The 23,089-nt window shown below is 42.0% G+C and overlaps 1 protein-coding gene across 1 annotated transcript in view; it reads left to right on the top strand.

Moving 5' to 3' along the window:
* The window catches only part of LOC126235614 (dehydrogenase/reductase SDR family member 11-like), a 160,488-nt gene extending 145,875 nt beyond the window's left edge, over nucleotides 1-14,613 (top strand). The window contains exon 5 of the mRNA XM_049944326.1: nucleotides 14,469-14,613. Within this exon, the coding sequence (XP_049800283.1) occupies nucleotides 14,469-14,613 (145 nt within the window). The remainder of the gene's footprint in view (nucleotides 1-14,468) is intronic.
* The last annotated feature ends 8,476 nt before the right edge of the window (nucleotides 14,614-23,089 follow it).

Below are 23,089 nucleotides of genomic sequence, written 5' to 3'. Positions count from 1 at the left end.
TTCGTAAATCGTTGCCAGTGTATTGCCAGGAAAAAAACCATGTGTTCATTCACATGACAACAAATAAAGGCCAACGTAGAAGTATGCCACACAAACTGTGAACTACTGAGAAAGCTCCCTGGTACTCGGTTGTAAAACTTTACTTCCTAAGAGTATACAGGGCAGGATGGTTAAAAAGGTATTCCGGAAAGAGCTAAAGGATTGTTTAATGGAAACAAACTTTATGCATCACATAGTTTTGGATGTATGATCTGTCGTTAAGGAATATACGAATAGCTTTAAGACCTAAATATTAATCGAGAGAAAAATCTATGCAGCCTACTATCATAATCACCAAATTTATGTTCTATATTTTAATACGTAGACTATGTATTTTAAGTATTAGATTAAACTGACTTGTCCTATATTACAAGTACACACACTGTAGATAATGTAATGATATGGAAACAAAGGTAAATAAATAAATGAAACATTTTGATCTGAGTAAACTTCCAATTGTCTGTTAACTACAAATTTTCCTCGACGATACTATTCAGCTTTTTATTCAAACTAAACCAATCTTGAGCTAAATGTAGTTTCAGATGGAATCAAATTATTCGTGTAAGTAAGTCAGACTTGTGCACAACAAGTTTCGTTGCAATCGTTTCGATGAAAGTACAAACAAAATGCCACTTGTATAACATTTTCCGAGTTAGACGACGCTTCTTGTACATTTCTCCGAGTTGGTGATTTCGCCTTTTTTCGCTGAGGTGCTAAGTGCCTAGGAAGATCAAAAATTATATATATGAACATAGTAACTGTTCTCCAAAGAACAGCTACCATTAATGACCGTGTATTTTCTCTGGAATAAACGATAATTAATTGAAACCCCCAGCTGCCGACAGGTGTTGTTGATATACCTCGATGCGGACAGCTGAAAATGTGTGCCACGACCAGGATTCGAACCCGGCGTCTCCTGCTTACATGGCAGACGCTCTATCTACCTGTGCCACCGAGGACAAAGACGAACAGCGCGACTGCAGGACTTCGCCCTTGCACGCCCTCTGTGTGAAATTTAAGAGGATGCTTTCTTCTTCAAATGCGCCGCTATTTCGGCTTGCTCCTAACCATCATATGAACAGTAGTCACAATCTCATAAACAATTTTTCAACAAAATCCCCAAACAGAGTAATTAATATCTGTCAAATATCTGTACCCGGTTTGTCTCCCCGTACATAATTTTCATGACGTAATCGGTAGACTGACTACATACCGACGCTTCAAACTCGTTAATTTATCTGAAATTCAACTGAGGCGCTATAAATTGTTTAGGGGACGTCTTCTGTTCCCTTCTCGGACATAAACGAAAACTTCATCGATTTACTAACAAAGCTATTCAACTCTACAACAAATATACTCCCCTAAAGATAGGAAATGTAAGCAGGAAGGCTGTACCCTGGCTAACTGAGGAACTAGAGACGCTGCATATCGGGCATACAAACAGTGCCCCACAGGTGAAAATCAATCCGCTTACAAGCAGAAGCAGAAAAGAGTCGGCCAAGAGGCGACAGATGTAAAACGCAGGCATGGCCAGAAATTAACGTACAACAGAAATAGACCAGCTGACCTACAGGAAAAGCTGCGTGGTCTTGGTGTAGGCAAAGTAAAAGCTGCAGTTCTTCTAACTGTCCCACCCGAAAAAATGAATCGATATTTCACATTACCTCGGAACACAATTGAACTACAAACAAAACAGAGACTCACTGATTATCTCAAGGGAGTAAACGACTCTAGCCACGAAAAGTTGTATCTATAGCATGTTACTTGCAGTGCGGTAAAAAAATGCTATCAAGAGTATCAGACCAGTGTCTACCGGACACGATGGCATCGCAGTCCAATGGTGAAGCTTATTATTGAGCCACTACTGCCCACTATAACAGACGTATTGGACCACTCTTTAACTACAAATACTTTCCCTGTGCCCCCAGCTGCCGACAGGTGTTGTTGTTACTAAAATAATTTATTACTTGGGCTATTATTGTGCCTCATATACACAAAATTCCCCATTATGACATCACCTAAAGTAACATGAATCACAAGTTGTCCTTAGCACACCCTTACAAAAATCAGTTTTTCAACGGATATTAGAAGATCATGTCAGGTACAGCTTATTCGGTGAATGAACTACCGACAGCAAGATAAAGAGATTTCACAAACCGAACGCAAGCTATTTCAAAGAATCGTATTCTTTGAGAGTCAGTCTGCCCTGAGCTAGACAGATTTGCACTAGCCAACGTGGCTCGCCCACTGCCAGCATTTCGTAGTGCATAACGGTTAGATTTGCCCAGGGGAGTTTTGTTGTTAATAAAGTGTCTGACACCTGCAAACTATGGCTGATTTACACACACAAACACACACACACACACACACACACACACACACACACACGTGTGTGTATATATATATATATATATATATATATATATATATATATATATATATATATATATATATATATATATATCCTGGGGGAGTTGCTAGTCTCCTACCAGGCGCCTCCCCAGGTGGCGGATAGGGGAATGCTCACCAGATATGGTGGGTACCGGGGAAATAAAATACCCGGGGTAGACCAAAACTAGCAAACTAGGGCACGACGGTTCCACATGTCAGTGGCGGTTTCCCGACAGCGTCTGTTCCACATGTTAGTGGCGGCTGATTTGTGTTTCAAGGCTCCACAATATTGATCCTACCAACTGGCACATGTCAGACCAAAATACAATTACAAGTAAAATCATGGTTCGTGTATGTAATAACAAAAGTACCCCAGGTGGTGAAATCCACCCACCTAGCAGAAAGGTGGCAACCGGTCTATCGGATTCTGGGGAGACCGGACCTACACGACTTGTGAGTGGATCGGAGCACTCTGGAAAACTTCCCAAAAATGAAGATTACATTGGAACAGTAAACATAAGGACACTAATACAAACCGGAAAATTATACACATTAACAGAAGAATTAAAGAAGCTGAAAATCCAAATCCTAGCAGTACAAGAGACCAGATTTCCTGATAATCAAATCACTGACTACAATGGCTTCAGAATTTTCAAAAGTGGAACGGACAGAAAAATTGGTAAAGGGGCAAACATGCTTGGTAAGGCCCTTATGGTCGAAAAATCCTCAGTTAAATTTGTAAAATCTGTAAAAACTATTAGCAATAGACTAATGTTTCTTAGGTTGAAACACAAGAATAAATATTACACTCTAATTAATGTTCACGCACCCTGCAACGTTGACAATAGAAAGGACCTAGACAATGTGGATAAATTTTGGGAACGATTAGAACTTGAAATGTCAAAGATACCGAGGAATGATGTCAAAATACTTCTTGGAGATTTCAATGCACAGATTGGCAGAGAAAAGAAATACAGGAAGACGGTTGGGCTATACCCAGCACACAAATTGACCAACAAAAATGGCATGCGACTAATCCAACTTTGTCAACAATTCAACATGAAAATCAGCTCAACGTCGTTCAATAAGAAACCAAGAAAACAGAAGACCTGGAGATCCCCTATAAGCCAATTGGGAGAATTTCAAATTGACCATGTGGCCATCTCATATAACTTCCAAAAAGAGATCAGAGATATCCAGGTTAGGAGAGGTGCAAATATTGACTCAGATCATTATCTCACAAGAGTTCGGGTCCAATTCACCCCAAGAAGGAAAACACCAAGAATTCCACCAGCAATCCCAAAATTTGACCTACAAAAACTAACAGAATCAGAAACAATTAAAAAATGGGAAAATTCTCCCGCAAACAACTGGGAAACATTCAAGGAAAAAATCACAAAAATAGCGAAGGAGCAAATACCATTGAAGAAGAAGCACAAACATCCATGGTGGAATATGGAATGCGAAATGCAATTCAAGTTCGTACAGAAGCCTTTACGAAGTACAGTTGAAATAAAAATGAGAAAACTCTTCAAAACTTTTTAGAAACACGGAAACTTTCAAATAAACTTATTAGACAAGAGAAGAGAAAGTATGTAACTCAGCAACTGGAATCAATAGAAGCAGATTTTAAAAATTATAATACGCATGGATTCTACAAAACTTTTGCAAACCAAATTAAAGGGTATATCCCTCAAAATGTCTGTTTTCGGAAATCAGATGGGAATCTGGCACTAAGCGACGAAGAAAACTGTGAAGAATTAGCCAAATTTTTTGAAACGCTACTAAACTGTCCAGAACCAACAGAAGCTCTTCCAATATCCAGCACTAAAGCCCCGCAACAGCAAGACTCTGTACCGCCAACTGAAGAAGAAATTATCAAACACATAAACAAACTCAAAAATAACAAAGCATCAGGAGAAGATGGAATTGTAGCCGAATTTCTCAAAAGTCTAGGGTCTAACTCAAGAAATGATCTAGTTAAAATTATCCAAAACATATGGGTTACTGAAGAAATACCAGAAGATTGGAAATGTGCCCTAATACATCCGCTACATAAAAAAGGGGATAAATCGGCTGTGAACAACTATAGAGGAATCTCCTTACTTGCCGTCACATACAAGATATTATCAGCTTGTCTTCTTGAAAGAACACAAAAACTGCTAGAACCCAAAATCTCAGATTTCCAAGCTGGTTTCAGACCAAACAGATCATGTCCAGAACAAATTTTAAACTTGAAATTGATTACAAGGATGAGACAAATGCGAAGGAAGCCTACAGTATATGTCTTTGTCGACTTTAAAAAGGCATATGATTAAATTCACAGACCCACACTATTTAAAATTCTTGAAGAACAAGGACTGGATAAGAAGACACGGAACATCATAGAGCAGACATTAACAAATACAAAATGCAAAGTGAAATTCATGGGAAAATTTTCAAAATCATTTGAGATAAAAACTGGGGTTAGACAAGGGGATGGATTATCACCTCTGTTATTTAACTTAGTTCTGGATAGAGTCATGGCAGAATGGGAAAAAGAACTCAAAAAAGAAAAGTACTGGAAACCAATATCACTGGGAACCAAAAAAGATGACCTACAAATCCCCTACTTAGCCTACGCAGACGATCTTGCAATAATGGCAGATTCTAGTGAAATGGCAGTCAAACAGATAGAAACCTTAAAAGAGTGTGCAGGAAAAGTTGGCCTACAGATATCTTTTGAGAAAACGGTGTTTACAACAACAAATCTAGAAATTTCTAAGTTACAAACCAAATATGGAGAAATGAAGAGGGTACCATACTTTAAATATTTAGGAGAGATAATTTCTGAAAAATACTCACAACAAGAAAGAATATTAAAAGCTCGTAGTGGTCTAGGGCTGGTCCAAAACATTTACAATAAAAAATGTCTATCTATAAATACAAAAATTAAACATTATAAGTCCGTAATTAAACCAATAATGTTATATGCCAGCGAAACCTTGACACTTAAAAGAAAAATAGATATGGAAAACCTGAAGAAAGAGGAAAGGAAAATCATTAGAAAAATTCTGGGACCAAGATGGACCAAAGAGGGGTATAGATTACAGAAAAATTCTAAAATTGAAGAATATTCTAACATAGAGATAGACATGAGGAAGAGGCGTCTAAAATTCTATGGCCACATAATGAGACTTCCCGATCACAGACTTACAAAAAGAATAGTAAGATACGTAGCATCCCTTGTTAATGGAGGAGAATGGATCAAAAATGTAAAGAAAGATCTGGAATTAGCCAACATTACTACTGAAGACATGAACAAAAGAAACAATTTCAAACTTAAAGTTGACAAATGGGAGGTCAAACCAGAGACAAAAGCGCCGAGAACTGGAACAAAGTGGAGCGAAGAAAGAAAAGTTGAATTCTCGCAAAGAATGAAGACCTGGTGGGCAAACAAGAAGAATAAGAAGCCCCAGAAGTGAACCATCTTTACTTAGCGTCTTCAATGTTGGGAGCTTTACGACTAATAATATATATATATATATATATATATATATATATATATATATATATATATATATATATAGGGTGATACAAAAAGTTATGGCCAAACTTTCAGGAAACGTTCCTCAAACACAAATAAAGAAAAGATGTTCTGTGAACATGTGTCCGGTAACGCTTAATTTCCATGTTAGAGCTCATTTTAGTTTCGTCAGTATGTACTGTACTTCGTCGATTCACCGCCATGATTTCATACGGGATACTCTACCTGTGCTGCTAGAACATGTGCCTTTACAAGTACAACACAACATGTGGTTCATGCAAGATGGATCTCCTGCACATTTCAGTCGAAGTGTTCGTATGCTTCTCAACAACACACATATATATATATATATATATATATATATATATATATATATATATATATACTACTGATCATTAAAATGATGATGTGCTACAGACGCAAAATTTAATCGACAAGAAGAAGATACTGTGATAGCAAGTGAATAGCTTTTCAAAGCATTCACACAAGGTTGGTGCCGGTGGCGACACCTACAACGTGCTGACACGAGGAAAGTTTCCAACCGATTTCTCATACACAAACAGCAGTTGACAGTCGTTGCCTGGTGAAACGTTGTTGTGATGCCTCGTGCAGGGAGGAGAAATGCGTACCATCATGTTTCCGACTTTGATAAATGTCGGATTGTAGCCTATCGGGATTGCGGTTTATCGTATCGCGACATTGCTGCTCGCGTTGGTCGAGATCCAATGACTGTTAGCAGAATATGGAATCGGTGGGTTCAGGAGGGTAATACGGAACGCCGTGCTGGTTCCCAACGGCCTCGTATCACTAGCAGTCGAGATGACAAGCATCTTATCCACATGGCTGTAACGGATCGGGCAGCCACGTCTCGATCCCTGAGTAAACAGATGTGGACGTTTGCAAGACAACAACCATCTGCACGAAAAGTTCGACGACGTTTATAGCAGCATGGACTATCAGCTCGGAGACCATGGCTGCCGTTACCATTGACGCTACATCACAGACAGGAGCGCCTGCGATGGTGTACTTAACGACGAACCTGGGTGCACGAATGGCAAAACGTCATTTTTTCGGATGAATCCAGATTCTGTTTACAGCATCATGATGGTCGCATCCGTGTTTGGGGACATCGCGGTGAACGTACATTGGAAGCGTGTATTCGTCATCGCCATACTGGCGGATCACCCGGCGTGGTGGTATGGGGTACCATTGGTTACACGTCTCGGTCACCTCTTGTTCGCATTGACGGCACTTTGAACAGTGGACGTTACATTTCAGATGCGTTACGATCCGTGGCTCTACCCTTCATTCGATCCCTGCGAAACCCTACATTTCAACATGATAATACACGACCGCATGTTGCAGGTCCTGTACGGGCCTTTCTGGATACAGAGAATGTTCGACTGCTGCCCTGGCCAGCACATTCTCCCGATCTCTCACCGACTGAAAACGTCTGATCAATGGTGGCCGAGATACTGGCTCGTCACAATACGCCAGTCACTACTCTTTATGACCTGTGGTATCGTGTTGAACCTGCATGGTCAGCTGTACCTGTACACGCCATCCAAGCTCTGTTTGACTCAATGCCCAGGCGTATCAAGGCCGTTATTACTGCCAGAGGTGACTGTTCTGGGTACTGATTTCTCAGGATCTATGCATCCAAATTGCGTGAAAATGTAATCACATGTCAGTTCTCGTGTAATATATTTGTCCAATGAATATCCGTTTATCACCAGCATTTGTTCTTGGTGTAGCTATATTAACGGCCAATAGTATATATATATATATATATATATATATATATATATATATATATATATATATATATATATATATATATGTGTGTGTGTGTGTGTGTGTGTGTGTGTGTGTGTGTGTGTAAAGACACACACCTGTTTGTGTGTATGTGAAAGCAGCAATAGTTGCAATGTGTTATATATATTCTCAGCATGTGTAAATGCAGTCACTTTCAACAACACATTATTTCACGCTATAAGACAGAACATCCTGTCCGTACCATAGTCATGGGCAGATGAATAAGAAGCCTTCATTATTGTTCTGCTTTTATATGGCCAATGACTTTGGCCCTGATTACCTCGTTGGCTGGGGTCCTCTTGCTCTTATTAACCTTATTATGTCTAACCGAACACCATAAAGAGCAAAGGAGAACCATCTGCGCGGAATTGCTTGCTCGTCATGTGGCTGAGGGTGACAATTTCTTGTCAAAGATTGTTACAGGCGATGAAACATGGGTTCATCATTTCGAACCTGAAACAAAACGGCAATCAATGGAGTGGCGCCACACCCACTCCCCTACCAAGAAAAAGTTTAAAGCCATAACCTCAGCCGGTAAAGTCATGGTTATAGTCTTCTGGGACGCTGAAGGGGTTATTCTGTTCTATGTCCTTCCCCATGGTCAAACGATCAACTCTGAAGTGTATTGTGCTACTCTTCAGAAATTGAAGAAACGACTTCAGCGTGTTCGTAGGCACAAAAATCAGAACGAACTTCTCCTTCTTCATGACAACGCAAGACCTCACACAAGTCTTCGCACCCGAGAGGAGCTCACAAAACTTCAGTGGACTGTTCTTCCTCATGCACCCTACAGCCCCGATCTCGCACCGTCGGATTTCCATATGTTTGGCCCAATAAAGGACGCAATCCGTGGGACGCACTACGCGGATGATGAAGAAGTTATTGATGCAGTACGACGTTGGCTCCGACATCGACTAGTGGAATGGTACCGTGCAGGCATACAGGCCCTCATTTCAAGGTGGCGTAAGGCCGTAGCATTGAATGGAGATTACGTTGAAAAATAGTGTTGTGAAGCTAAAAGATTGGGGAATAACCTGGTGTATTTCAATGCTGAATAAAACAACCCCTGTTTCAGAAAAAAATGTGTTGCATTACTTATTGAACTGCCCTCGTAGCAAAGACATCAAGGTGCGATGAGGACGACCGTGGAGCAACTCAGCCGGCGAGCGACCATCTCCGGGCTGAGAGCGATACGACGACAAAAAGAGCAACAACGCGTCCTCCCGAGAATGCGACTCTTTTAACTTCAACATCTGTGACTTGAAAGTCAGGACCAACCTTTCAGCGGCACCGTTTGACTGAGGCGAAAACGGCGCGGAAGTCAGATGTTGAATACCATTGGCCTTGCGGAATGACTGAAATTCTGCGGATATGAATTGTGGGCCATTGTCGGAAACAATAGTCTGTGGAAGACCTTCAATGCAAAAGATAGCGGATAACGCTTGGATGGTGGCAGATGACGTCGTGGAAGACATCCGGACAACAAAAGGAAAATTACTGAAGGAATCGACCAGAACCAACCATCGAGCATTCCAGAATGGACCAGCAAAATCGATGAGTAAGCGTTGCCAAGGGGAAGTGGCTTTTGGCCATGCAAAGAATTTCCGCGGTGGTGCGGATTGTTGTTCGGCACACGCCATGCAAGAAGAGCACAACTTCGTAATCGCAGCATCGATTCCGAACCAAGTACAGTGCTGACGAGGAAGTTGTTGCGTTCGCACTATACCCCAATGTCCTTGGTGGAGAAGCCGTAAGACAGAGGCCTGTAACGAACGTGGGACCACGACCCTGGACTGATCATTATCAGAACGCAACAGCAAAACACCAGGTAGTACAAAAAGTCTCTCCTTGTGAGCAAAAAATCGGCGAACCAACGGATCCGCGATCCGTGACTTTGACAAGGGCCATTGCGGAGCAACAAAACGCAAAACGGTAGCAAGGACAGGGTCAGCAGCTGTGGCTGTAGCTACACGACGAAAATCAATCGGAAACGATTCGACCACGTCATCGGTTTCCGCATCAATGAACATGCAAGCAAGTTCGGAGGAATCGAATGCTCTATCCCCAGCAACAGGCAAACGGGACAACGCATCGGCGTTTCCGTGCTTAGCAGTGGACCGATACAAGATATCGTAGCGGTACTGCGAGAGGAAAATAGACCAGCGAATGAATTTCTGCGCTGTACGTGGAGGTACAGGCTTGTTCGGATGAAAGAGCGATGTCAAAGGGTTGTGGTCTGTGATGATGGTAAAGTTACGACCATACAAGAAATCATGAAACTTTGTAACACCAAATACGAGAGCCAACGCTTCTTTCTCGATCTGTGAATAATTTCTTTGCGCAGATGAGAGCAATTTGGACGCAAAGGCAATAGGGCGATCATGCGATCCTTCTTTGTGCGCAAGCACAGCACCGATCCCGAAATCCGATGCATCTACCATCAACAAAAGGGGTTTCTGGGGATCGAATGGCGTATGGCAAGTATTGGAAAGCAACGCTGATTTCAGCCGGCGAAAGGCGCGTTCGCATTCTGTCGTCCAGACGAATGGAACACCTTTACTGCGTAAGCGATGAAGCGGAGCTGAAATGGAAGAGGCATGCGGCACTTACGTGTGATTATACTTGATTTTTTTCCCAGCACACTCTCTGTAGCTGCTTCAAATTCTGCGGCGAAGGCAAGTCTTGTATGGCACGGAGGTGCGTGGGACTAGGATGTATGCCTTGGGCGTTGAGTACATGGCCCAGGTATGGCAAGTCACGAGCAAAAGACACACATTCGTCCTTCCGCAAGGGAAGACCATTATGTCACAAGACCTGAAATAATGTTCTGAGAGTGGCTAAATGTTCTTCTTCCGTCTTTCCGGAGATCACAATATCGTCCAGATAGTTTGCTGCAGGAGGGACCGAGGCACAAACGGTTTGCAGATATCGCTGAAACAATGCAGGGGCGGATGCACACCAGAATGGCAGTCTTTTGAATCGATACAAACCAAATGCGTATTAACCACTAAAATGCGCTGGGATTCTTCGTCCACCGGTATTTGCAAGTACACATCTGCTAGGTCCAACTTCGAAAAATTTACCCGAGCACAGTTTGTCAAAAAGATCTTCTGGGCGGGGTAAAGGAAAAGTTGCAATCACTAGTTGTGGATTCACTGTAGCTTTCAAGTCCACACAAAGTCTCAATTTTCCTGAAGGTTTTGGCAAAATTACTAAGGGTGATGCCCAGAGAGAAGCCTGCACACGTTCAATTACACCTTGTGATTCCAAATCGTGTAATGTTCGTGCGACCTCATCATGCAATGCGTGGGGAACATTGCGCACTCTGAAAAATTTTGGTTGCGCGTTTACTTTCAGTTCCAAATATGCTTTATAGTTCTTAGCTCAACCAAGGCCCGGTGCAAAAATGTCAGCAAATTCTTCACATAGACGAGAAACACTGGCTGAAGGCACAGTCTGGTTCACTGATAGGACCTGATTGACTATAGACAAGTTAAACAACTGAAATAAATCTAAACCAAACTAGTTGACTGCAGAAGAAGAATGAAGGATATAAAATGACACAAGTTTTGTTTGTCCCTTGTATGTTGCAAGAAGGCTGCACTGTCCTAACACAGGGATATTCTATCCTGAATAACTATGTAACTTAATATTTGCGGATCGCAACGGAGGTGTGCCCAGTTGTTTGTACGTGTCTTTATTTATCAATGAAACTGCAGCTCCGGTATCGAGCTGGAATGGTATCACGTTGCCATTTATGACCAAATCTACAAAAAGTTTATTGTCTTGCTGACAAGAGCGACTGTCTCGTGCAACGTGAACTGACACTGGTACAGAATCACTTGCGACTTGACGTGATTTCCGTCTATGTCGACGCACACTATTTGTGGGACGAACACAGTCACTGTTAGAGAAAGTGGCACTGGGCGGAGTGGAATTAACTACATGAATGTCCATGGGTGAAGGTTCACAAGCCTGAGTATTCGTGGTTCGATTCCGATTCCGGCGCGAAGCAAAGGGCCTGGAATGGTTGTTAGTGTCCGATCTGAGCTTTTTCTGGCAAACACTCTGAACATGTCCTTTTTTATTACAGAAAAAGCAAATAGCTTGGCGGGACAGGCAATTCTCACGCGAATGTCTAGTAGCACACTGCGGGCATGATTTTAGCACTGCGTTTGCGTGCTTGCGCGGCACACTTAGAGGAGAGCTTGGCGACAGCTGCGCGGACGGGCGCGAGGGCTGTTTACTGTTCCATGCAGCTCGCCCGGTGGGCCGGTCAATGTGACACACAGCTGGCGAAGTTTCAAATGATTCCTGAGCAAAGTCAAGTGTGTCCTGCCTATCCAATATGTCCATCACTTGTTGAAGGGAGGGATTGACTAGTTTCAAAATCTGTTCCCGTATACGAACATCAGAAACATTCTGTGCAATCGCATCACGCACCATAGTATCTGAATGAGGGAGTCCACATTCTCACTCAAAAGCACAATCCCTAGTAAGGCCTTGCAAAATTGCAAGCCACTCCCTATTAGTCTGACCGGCCGTACGTTTTGTACGAAAGAAAGTATACCTTTTTGCAACTACATTGACTGATTCTTTGAAATATGCATCTAATGCAGACAAAATTTCTTCGTAGGACAGAGTTGCTATGTCACGTCGGGGAAATAATTTCACTATCACACGGTACGTGTGCACCCCGACGGATGCTAACAAAAAAGGCTGCCGCTCGTTACCTTGAATTCTGTAGGCGGCGAGATGGAATCCAAATTGGCGTGACCACTCCGTCCAGCTTTCCAGTGCCGCATCAAAAGGACGAAAATGTGGTGCAACTGCGTGTTGTGGCTGCGTGAGCGGTGGAGCTGGGGCTGCCGCATCGTTTTGCATTGCACGTTGACCCTGGACGAGCTGTCCAAGGGCATCCAATAAGGCCTGCGTCTGCTGATTCCGCAAGCGATAAAATTCGGACAGTATAATCTGGAGATGGTGGCGAAGCCATGACACAATGAAATCAATCTAACAATACGAACACAATCCCATCCTCGTCGCCATGTGAAGTGTTGGCAGAAGAGCCAACACCGTGTTGCTAGAGGAGGCCGAAATGCACGCTTTTAAGCTCACGCAGATTGGCGTGAGGTCTGGAACAGTTAAGGGAATTAATAGTAGCAAATAAAGTACATAGTTGATGTAATACTTAACTTTAATCCATAATTGGTGAACATTGGTCTGACGGTACAGGCATCACAATATATATAACAATCTCAATATAAACTGTTAATGGCGCCTTTCTAGGTCGTAGCAAATGACGTAGCTGAAGGCTATGCTGATTATCGTCTCGGGTAATGAGAGCGTATTTGTCAGTGATCCGTCTCTGGCAAAGTAGGCTGTACAACTGGGGCGAGTGCCAGGACGTCTCTCTACACCTGCCGTGTGGTGGCGCTCGGTCTGCTATCACTGACAGTGGCGACACGTGGGTCCGACGTATAGTACCGGACCGCGGCCGATTTAAACGCTACCACCTAGCAAGTGTGGTGTCTGGCGGTGACATCACTGTTTCCCTCTCATTTGGATACGAAACTCTACTTTTTAGCATAATCCTCGTACAATGAGAGGGCCTTACCCCTACCTACCACGCTGGCCTCTATGCCCGCATGGTACCACCTACGGGTCGACGTCGGAGCTAACGTCAATAACCTCCCCATCATTCACGCACAGGTTCTTGCGGAGTGCATTATTCATTGGACTGGAGAGATGGACCTCGGAAAGTGCGAGATCCAGCCTAAAGGGTGAATGAGGAGTGGAGTTTTGTAAGCTCCTCTTGGATACGCAGACATGTGTGAGGTGTTGTGTTGTTATTTACATTTTTGTGGCAACGAACATACTGAAGTCGTTCCTTCAGTATTATGAATGCACCAGTGTAAACTTCAGAGTTGGTCATTACATTATGAGGGGTACATCAAAGTGTCCACACTACGAACAGAGATGTCGAGCGCTGCAGCGACGTGTCTGTCTGTGATCCGTCACTCACCTCGAATGAAAACGTCCACACGTCCCAAAAGTGCAAGGGTCACAAACGTGTGCAGCGAACCGGCAGGTGGGACATCGGTCAGGTTTCCACCAAAAGGAACATAATGACAGCACTCCGCTCTTTGAACGCACCTGCATTACTGATGCCATTTTTAAGGCTATGTATAGAGCCGCCACATATCGAAGCTTCATAAAACTACAGAAGCTGACGCATCGTATTCCACGATGCCCGCCAACAAATCTTCATGTTTTCAACAGAAATGGACAGAGAAAAAATGTGTTATATTACTTATTGAACTCTCGTAGAACAATACCTTCATTTCAAATGTGGAGTTTACTCCGTCGACGTTATGTAGCTTAACAAAACGGTCGTCTGCAAACAAATTGTTTGGAACAAATGCTGCTACGTTTTTATTTATTTACATACAGCTGCGGTCAAACCGAATGTCGGTTTGAATAAGGCAAAAACTGCTCTTGTACCTGTTCCAGGTTCTAGAAGCTACTCGTTAAGGCGTTGCACTGAAGTCGTCCATCGGAGAGACAGATGTGTTTGCCCGCCGGCGGAGAGGAGAATGGACTGCGATCGGGCGATAACGGGCTGCCCTGCCGGAGCTACGCGGGCCGCCTGTCCTCTGGAGGCGAACAGCCGCTGAGGCGCGCCACTTGCCGTCAGGATGGAGCGGTACGCAGGTCGCGTCGCCCTGGCGACGGGCGCCAACTCCGGCATCGGCGCCGCCACCGCACGGGTGCTGCTCAGGAGGGGGCTCGAGGTCGTCGGCCTCGACAAGAGGATCGACAGGGTCCAGCTAGTTAACTAACCACCAGCCTCGGTACAGCATCTGAAAACTGGACAGGTTCAAAAAATTGTGCCAGTACTTCAGTTCGAAGTGTTATTTAGATAACTGCCACAGAAACAGCATGGGTTTCAGAGCAATAGAGTAATGAATGTGATGTATTAAGAGTAAGATATTACTTTTTTCTATTTTTAGATGAGTCACTTTTTTATGACACAATCGTAACTGGTTTTTAGTCTTCAAAGCCCATCCTGAGATGCTACTTTTTTTGAGTCATCAGTCTTCTGACTGGTTTGATGCGCCCGCCACGAATTCCTCTCCTGTGCCAAACTCTTTATCTCAGAGTAGCACTTGCAACTCACGTCTTCAATTATTTGCTGAATGTGTTTCCATATCTGTCTACAGTTTGTCCCCTTTACATCTGCCTGTAGTACCATGGAAGTCATTCCCTGATGTCTTAAACAGATGTCCTATCTTGCTGTCCCTACTCCATGTGAATATATTACTTTCCTCTCCGATTCTGTCCAGAAACCCCTCTTTATTACCTTACCATTCAATCTAATTTTCAACATTCGTCTGTAGCACCAGATCTCAAATACTTCTCTTCGGTTCCAGGTTTCTCACAGCCCATTCTTTACTACCACACAATGTTGTGCTCCAAATGTACTTTCTCAGAAATTCCTTCCACAAATTAAGGCCCTTTTTACCGGTGCTAGTCTGCTTTTGATGTCCACCTTGTCCCGTCCGACACAAGTTATGTTCTTGCCTAGGAAGCAGAATCCACCTACTTCATCTACTTCGTAATCGGTCCTGACGTTAACTTTCTCACTGTTCTCATTTCTGCTACATCTCATTACTTTCGTCTTTCTTAGATTTGTACTCATTAGACTGTTCATTCAGTTCAGCGGATCATGTAGTTATTCTTCGCTTTCACTCAGGATAGCAATGTCATCAGTGAATGGTATCATTGATATCCTTCCACCATGAATTTTAATCGCTCTCCTGAACATTTCTTTTTTTTCCCCTCATTGCTTCTTCGATGGTACAGTAGGGTCGAAAGACTGCGTTCCTGTCTTACACCCTTCTTAATCTGAGCACTTGGTTCCTGGTCGTCCACTCTTATTATTCCCTCCTGGCTCTTGTACATACAGTATATGACCCGTCTCTCCCTACAGCTTACACCTATTTTTCTCAGAATTTCGAACTTGCGTATCCCACTTCTTTGCGTATTGATTCTTCCTGACTAATCTCTTACACTTCAGCCTGCTCTTCATCACTACTGCAGTCTGATCTGCTCCTGGGTACGCCTTACAATCGAGTATCTGATTTCGGAATCCCTGCATGTGTATGACGTAATCTAACTGACACATTGCCGTATCACCCAGACTTTTCCAAGTATACCTCGTCCTCTTGCGATTCTTGTACAGAATATTCACTATTACTAGCTGAAATTTATTACAGAACTGAATCATTCATTCTCCTCTCTCATTCCTTGTCTCACGCCAATATTCTCCTTCCCTTACAACTGTATTCTAGTCCCCGATTACTATTACATGTTTATCTCCCTATTCGTGCTGTATTACCCGCTCATTATCCTCATATACTTTGTATCTTAATATTCAGTTTGCGGCGTCGGCATTTACACATGAACTATCGTCGGTGTTGGTTTGCTGTCGATTCTGATAGAAACAACACTATCAGAGAACTGTTCAGAGTAACACACTCTCTGCCCTTCCTTCTATTTTTAATGAATCCTACTCCCGCTACACCATTTATTGCTGCTGTCGATATTACCCTACACTCATCTGACCATAAATCCCTGTCTTCTTTCCATTCCACTTCACTGACCTCTACTATGCCTATAATGAGCCTTTGAATTTCTCTTTTCAGATTTTCTAGCTTCCCGACCACGTTCAAGCTCCTGACAAACCCACGTCCCGACTCGTAGAACGCTATCCTTTCGTTGGTTATCTAACCTTCTTCTCATGGTCACCTCCCCTTTCGCAGTCCCCTCCCAGAGATCCGAATGGGGGACTATTCCGGAATCTTTTACCAATGGAGAGATCATCATGAAACTTTTTCAGTTACAGGCTACATATCTTGGGGGTACAGGTTATGTTTCTTTAATGCAGTGATTTCCATTGCCTTCTGTATTCTTGATCGCGTTTACTTAAACTTATGGGCTGACTTTTTTCTGGTTCATAAACATTTTATCTTTATCTGTTATTACTTTTATGTTGTAATTTCATGTACTGACACGTTCCATGACCTTGGACGTTTGATATTGTTGATTCTCCCGCCCTTAGGGGCAGTTTCCTAAACCGAGGACAAGAGAGTGGCCTTAACCTCCGTCCGCTCCATCGCCCTCTTTGACAAGGTCGTTGGCAGAAAGAGGATGATTTTTATGTCGGAAGTCTTCGCCCGCAATTGCTGGTTATTAATCAATATTTAAGTAGTTTCGTGTTTCGAACTTGGGACCGAAGGCGTCAATCAAATCAACAATCAAAGACGATACCCTCGACCACTTGTGCATCACCAATGCTGCTATGGACAATACGAAAGGTTACAGTAAGACCTGAAACAAGTGCTATTTTTTCACTTGGTTTACTTGTGAGCTTATTAATGTGCTATAACAATGTATATGGTTTCATACATATGAGCGGCATTTGATGGACGAGTGCTCATCACCGTCTCCACAAACGGGATGTTGTTTCTTCCAAAATGTATTAACAGTTCTTGCTGCTAACAAGTGAGTCCGACTGTAGGACTGTAACACTCTAAACACTATTCCCTGAACTTGTCATATTCACAGAGACTCAAAACTCGCTATCTAATGTCGGTAAACAAACAAATCAAGACTTACCATAATGTTGTGTTTGGCCTCTATATGCACATGAGTGAAATCCTTCAATAGAGTCCAGATTTTCTCAATACTGTTAACCGTAATGAAAGCGTCGTCCCTCCGTGAATTCGCATTTATTTTCACGAAGCATCTTGGTGATACCCGCCTGTTGCTCGAGCTGTAGTAACAAATCAGGCAGACCGTCTCTGAATTTCTTCGACATCTTCCTTTAATCCGTACTTATGGAGATCAAAAATAGTGCAGCTGAGCTAAATTTTAATCAGAATTCTTCCAACAAATTTAAATAGATAAATCGCCTTCCCTACTGCGACACTAGTTGCCCGTTTCATTTCATATGACTTTGCAGTGTTACACGTAGACATACAGAGCGTAACAGGCGCAATTTATTTTAATTTTATACACACGTCAAGTTCCGCAGGACCAAACTGAGGAGAAAATGTCCAAGGTCATGGAATAGGTCAGTACATGAAATTATAACATAAAGGTAATAGCAGATGAAAATCAAATGTTTGTTAACCAGAAAAATGCCAGTCCGTAAACAATCGCGATCAAATAAGCTGATATTGTTAACAAGAAATGACAGTAAGGAATAGATATATCTATATATATTAAGAGGCCAATGTCAAAATACCCTGACTCGCGAACAGGCGTCGACAAGAGGTTCGTGAACTTTCATCACTTATTGCCCGAACCGCCCGTTTCTCAGCCAAAATTATCCTTTTGGAATGGGAAGAGTTACCCTAAAATGTAATTCCATACGGCATAAGCGAATGAACATAAGCGAAGTAGACAAATTTTCGTGTCGAACGATCACTCACTTCAGTTACCGTTCGAATAGTAAAAATGGCAGCATTAAGTCTCTGAACAAGATCCTGAACGTGGGCTTTCCATCTATCTGAACACCTATAAATTTGAACTGCTCAGTTTCACTAATCATATGCCCATTTTTTGAAATTAAAACGTCGGGTTTTGTTGAATTGCATGTTACAAACATTAAAAGTTGAGTCTTACTGTGATTTAGCGTTAGTTCTTTTACTACAAGCCATGAACTTATGTCATTAACTTCACTAATTCACTTTGGCAAACACGGATGGCATAGAAACAGGTCTAAAATAGTCTACATTAACCCTTTAACCTTTTTATAAAGCGGCTTTACTACTGAGTACTTAATCGTTCAGGAAACTGACCATTCCTAAAGGGAAAGTTACAAATATGGCTAAATACAGGGCTAACATGTGCAGCACAGTACTTGAATATTCTGCCAGGCACTCCATCATATCCATAGAGTCCATAGTCTTCAGTGATTTAATTATTGACTCAATCTCTCCCTTTTCTGTATCACAGACGAGTATTTCAGACATCATTCTCGGAAAGCATTTGTCAAGAAAGTTATATGATTCCCTGTAGCAATTTCATTTTTATTTAATTCACCAGCAATGCTCAGAAAATATTTGTTAAATACTGTACATACATCTGATTTATCAGTAACAGAAATATTTTTTCCAGGAACTGACTTTATATCGTCGACCTCATGCTGCTGACGAGACACTTACCTCACAACTGACCATATGGCTTTAATTTTATCCTGTGAGTTAGCTATTCTGTTTGCATACCACATACTTTTTGCCTTCCTAATAACATTTTTAAGCAACTTACAGTACTGTTTGTAATTGGCTGCTGCAGCTTGATTGTGACTACTTCTAGCATTTTGATATAATTCCCGCTTATTCCACTTGTCACCCACACGGGCTGCATTTTACTGCTAGTACCCAGTTTAAAACGTTCTAATGGAAAGCAAATCTCAAAGAGCATGATAAATGTGTTAAGGAAAGCATCATATTTGTCATCCATGTTATCGGCACTGTAAATATCCTGCAACTCTTGTTCCTTAACGACGTTTAAGAAACTGACTATTGCTGTTCGATTAACGTTCCTACATAGTTTGTAATTATATGTGACGTCTGTTTGAGTACAAAAGCCTTTTAGTGTTAAAATCTGTGCATCATGGTCTAAAAAGCCATTCACCCTTTTACTAACAGAATGCCCATCTAGTAATGAAGAATGAATAAAAATATTGCCTATGGCTGTGCTACTGTTTCCCTACACCCTAGTTGTAAAGAACACCGCCCGTATCAGATCATATGAATTTAGGAGGTCTACCAACATCCTTTTCCTGGCACCATCATTTAGAAAATTTATATTGAAGTCACCACATACAATTAATTTCTACTACTTCCTACAAAGTGAATCAGGAACCCTCTCTAGCTTGAGCAGAAATGATCTGAAGTCAGAGTTGGGGGACCTCAAACAACATTAATTAGCAGTTTAGTGTCACTAAATTCAACTGCCCCTCCTCAACATTCAAATATGCGTTCAGTGCAGTGCTGTGATATGTCTATGGACTCACATGGAATACTGTTTTTTACGTACATAGCCACTCCTCCATCCCGAAAGGGATGAAAAACAGCCAGCTAATCTGTATCCTGGTAAAGGAAGCCTCTGAAGTGTGAAATTATTTAAGTGGTGCTCCGATATACCAATAATCTATAAGCAGTTCACTAACTTTGCCTCTAATACCGCTTGTATTTTGAAAAAATATGCTAATTCATTCTCTACTTGGAAACATGACGTCCTCTGAAGCTGAGCCCTTAGTTAGAGGGACTTGCTTTAAGTACGTGCTGATATTTCTACTGCTGTCTGAGGACAGCGTACTGAACAATTATGTCTTTATTCATGTCACTGCAGACTAAAAGTCATAGTCAGTACAAGTCATATTTTATCAGGTGTGAAGTGTGGACGTGTAGACGTAAAACGCTTAGTGTATACTGACAGGCATAATACTCTTAATGGTGCAGTATGATCATGCAGTAAGCCTCAGGTCGTAAAGTTTCTGTTTGTGGGAAGACTGATCCAAGCAGAGAAACAACAACCAGCACGCTGATGTGTGTACACATCAAGGTCCATTGTATGAGAATATCCGCAACTACACCTCTTACAGCCTGTATAATCGCCGTGTCTGTGTCCTTCAGCACAACACTAATAGTGTACCGACCAATACAGCAGTGTTATCCCTACTCATCTGCATTAATTGACACTTTTCTACATTTTTAGCAAGCTGTCATTCATCATACCAAATTGAAATTATCTCCGACTCATCCTGTAGCCTCTAACACACTCAAAGAAAACACTGTCCCTTACACTGCAGTGTAGTCAGCAAACAGTTGCCTTATCCATCACATCGTCTATCCATATATAGAGAATAAGACAGGTTCCATCACTCGTCCCTGACATACTCCAGGTAATAACGTCGTCTCATTTGCCCTCTGGAGCAACGTACAAGGTAGTGTTGTATATTGTCGGACCTTCATTAAAACACAATAGAGCATTGCGTGGAATGCATTCTGGAAATCTAAAAAAGTTGAATTTGCCTGTTGCCTTTCATGAATGGTTTGCAGCTTTTCATACAAGAAAAGGACAAGTTGAATTTTTCACGAGCGGTTCATTCTCAATCTGTGCTGATTTGCGGACAGAAACTTTTCTGTCGAAAGGAGATTTATTACTTTGCTCGATAGCGTTACAGATCCGTTCATTTACTCTTCTTACAAGCACGAGTCACCTGCACTTTTTTTTCCATTCAGTTGAGACTTCGCTGTGGGTGGGAGATTATGCGAGCTAGGTAACAGACCAGTGTCCAAGAGTACTCCCCGTAACACAGAATACCGCGTTCCGTACGGACCCGGCGACTGATTTCTTTTCAGCTTTTTCAGATGCTTATCTATACCAGAGATGACTATGACTATGTTTCCTGTACTGGGGTTTGTGTGACGGTCAACCGATGACGCCTGTACTATATTCCGCAGTGAATGATTTTTTAAACGCAAAATTAAAATTACTGTTTCCATTACTGTCTTCTGTTGTCACACCAGACTGGACTGTTCGATGAGTGACTGGACAGAAGCCTTCGACTCAGTTGCTGATTTTATGCACGGCCAGAATTTTCTCCAGGCCTCGTCAAGATCTGCTAAGGTATGGCAGTGGAATTTGTGTGCTTCTTGCTTCTTCTTACAGATGCAAGAACTTCTACTAACTTTTGCCTGTCGTCAGTTCCGTTTCTCTTTTGAACGTAGTGCAACATTCCGAATTTTCTTATTAAACCACGGTGGGTCTTGGCAGCCCTTAATCCACTTAATACGTGGGTTGTGGTGACATACGGATCTGTAGCGCGCCCCAAGGTCTTGGTTAAGGCTGTAAGGTGAGAGATGTGCTGTCTAGTGAACAGTGGGCGCCAACAATAAGTAACTTTTAAGTGTGATGCAGCGTGTTGCATAATCGATGTTTCCGATGTTTTTGTTTCTAAGTCTCAGTTGTAGATGTCGTTCGTGTGTTTTGTTGACAAAGTGTCTTTTCGTTCTTGTCGATGTGGCTTGGATCGTGTTGTTACAACGACGATCTTATTAAAATGGCGAAATTTTCAGTAGCAAGAAATAACGAACGAACGTCGACAGTAACACGAACACGAAAAATATTTTAAAATACCAAAAGTGAAAAGTGTAATCTTCACGTTAATGTGTGACCTCTTTTGTTAACTGTTTCTTGTCGTTTCCTAGTAGTGCAATGTAATGCATGAAAAACACAATGTTGTGTATGTTCTACAGGATTAATTTATTTAGTTGGCCGGTGTAGAAGGCCATCATTAGACTTTAAAACACTATCATCATCTAACGAGTTACAATATTTGTAAACAATATTCGAAAAGATGTTACTCATCTAGACTGAGGCAAAAACACATAATAAATATCATCTTTGACAGTGCGGTAGCAACGCAATTGAAAAGGTAAAAATTTTAACAGTGAACAGATACAAAATGAGCAAACAAGGAAAAGCATTAACAATAACCTCACGAACACTGCCTATGTAACAATTTATATCAATCAAATGAAACTTCATCGTTCCAAAACAGTTTTTTCAAGTCTGAAACATCTATTGTGTATGTATGGAGACAGACGTAACGGACGGAAATTTGTACCAAGGCCGGGATTCAAACGCGATTGTCCTGCTAGTTAGGCAAACGTGCTACCACTACACCGCCCTGGCGGAGTGGCTTTGCACAACTGCAGGGCCTACCCCAGCAAGTCTCCATCCTCAACCAACCTCCCATTCACTTCTCAGCCCACTTGGCACAGCCTCTAAACTCAAACAGTGGAGAGACGCAGGTACAAACTTCCATTCGTCGCTTCAGACTGCGTATATACAATTTACATCAAATTAACAACCCCAATAAAATTGGTATTTGTCAAGACTAACAAAAAGTAGCTTGAGGAGGTATTACATACGAAAAGTGAGACAGAAACAGAGTAAAAGATAAATTAGACAACTATAACAAAAGAATTTATGAAGTACTTACACGATCACAATAAAATAAAAGTAAATACAGGAAACTGGAAGAATGTTAATAAACTAGGCAGCGTTAGATGGAATGGAAAGCTGAAAGGATTAAGAGAAGTTTAGAGGAGGAGAAGTATCGAGCGGTCTTTTATCATTTAATATTAAATTATAATTGTGGGCCAGATGTATATTGATTTCCAGGGCTTCCAATACACTGAGTTTCTGGCCTTAGTCTGCTAAGTGAAATGGGAC

This window comes from Schistocerca nitens, chromosome 2 (genome assembly GCF_023898315.1).
Source record: "Schistocerca nitens isolate TAMUIC-IGC-003100 chromosome 2, iqSchNite1.1, whole genome shotgun sequence".
In the NCBI taxonomy this organism is placed as follows: Eukaryota; Metazoa; Arthropoda; class Insecta; order Orthoptera; family Acrididae; genus Schistocerca; species Schistocerca nitens.
The sequence above is the reverse complement of the archived record's forward strand: the minus strand, read 5'-3'. Positions and strand labels throughout refer to the sequence as shown.